The sequence below is a fragment of the Penaeus monodon genome, chromosome 21, assembly GCF_015228065.2.
Source record: "Penaeus monodon isolate SGIC_2016 chromosome 21, NSTDA_Pmon_1, whole genome shotgun sequence".
NCBI classification, from domain to species: Eukaryota; Metazoa; Arthropoda; class Malacostraca; order Decapoda; family Penaeidae; genus Penaeus; species Penaeus monodon.
Window position 1 is genome coordinate 40,285,085 of NC_051406.1, and position 1,044 is coordinate 40,286,128.

At 38.4% G+C, this 1,044-nt stretch overlaps 1 protein-coding gene across 3 annotated transcripts in view; it reads right to left on the bottom strand.

Annotated features, from left to right (window-relative positions):
• Nucleotides 1-1,044, bottom strand: part of LOC119586487 (ADP-ribosylation factor-like protein 13B) — a 20,121-nt gene that overhangs the window by 3,834 nt on the left and 15,243 nt on the right. For 2 of the 3 annotated variants that reach the window (XM_037935225.1, XM_037935224.1), the window contains exon 7: nt 341-487. The exons of the other annotated variant lie outside the window; for it this stretch is intronic. In XM_037935225.1, coding sequence (XP_037791153.1) covers nt 341-487 — 147 coding nt within the window. The remainder of the gene's footprint in view (nt 1-340; nt 488-1,044) is intronic. 3 annotated transcript variants of the gene reach the window in all.

Here is a 1,044-nt window from a genome sequence, read left to right on the forward strand (position 1 = left end):
ACTGCTTCAAACTTTAAAAGAAATCCCTTTAGTCAGGAGAGGAAAATGTGCAGATCTAAAAGTTCCATATTCTACAAAGCTAAAACCATTCTAAAGGCAACACTACAGCTATTCTAACTACAGCTAAAAGCATGCTGAAAAGACCATCACTGCTCTAAGAAATCCACAGAAAAAAGGGATGTTCTCTAGAATAGTTTCTGTAAGACAATGTACTGCGGACATCAAGCATACATAATAAAAGTCTAACCTAGTCTAGCGATTTTTCTTAGAATACTAAACATCTGAACTATTGGTACCAGTATGATAGTAAACAATGATGAAAATAATGATGAGAACCCACCTCTGCAGAGGAAGAAGAGGAGGTAGAATCCTGAAGATCTGCAGGAGACTTGAAACCAAGTTCCCTGAGCTCCTGGTCATCTGTTGAGTTTCTCCTTACCTCTCTCCTTTGCTTAACAGACTTCCTTCTTGACTGAGGTAATACACCCTGACAAGAAACCAAAATATTTCACCCTACATAACCCTTTCACTTGCCTCAGTATTTTTTACTTTGGCTTCTTTTAACCCTTTGAGTAACTGCCCCACTTTAGACTATGATATAACAAAAACAGAAGACAAGATTCATAAAGAATCCAGAGGAATTAGCTAGTCCTAATAACCCCATGGGAGTCAGCGGAACTTTGAAAAAATAAACTGAAATCACCCATGACCATGAATGCCTTCCAGACAGAGTTACATCATAAGGCAGGAGAAAGTAAAGAACCTTTACTTCATCCACTGTGCTTCAAGGACTGGGCAATGGGAGGGGTCTGGTTATCACAATAATGCTGAACATGCATTCTTACACAAAAGAGTTTAAAACCTGACATAAAGTTGGTGAATGTTTATTTTCAGGCACCAGTATACATATACTTATCAGGCACCCCTTACAACAAAGAGGTATGAAACCATGATGTTATTAAATGATCCTAGACTGGCCAAGCACACTCTGGAGAAGTTGGTACTTCAGCTTGTAGCAGGCCCAAATAAAATGAAATTTTCTTA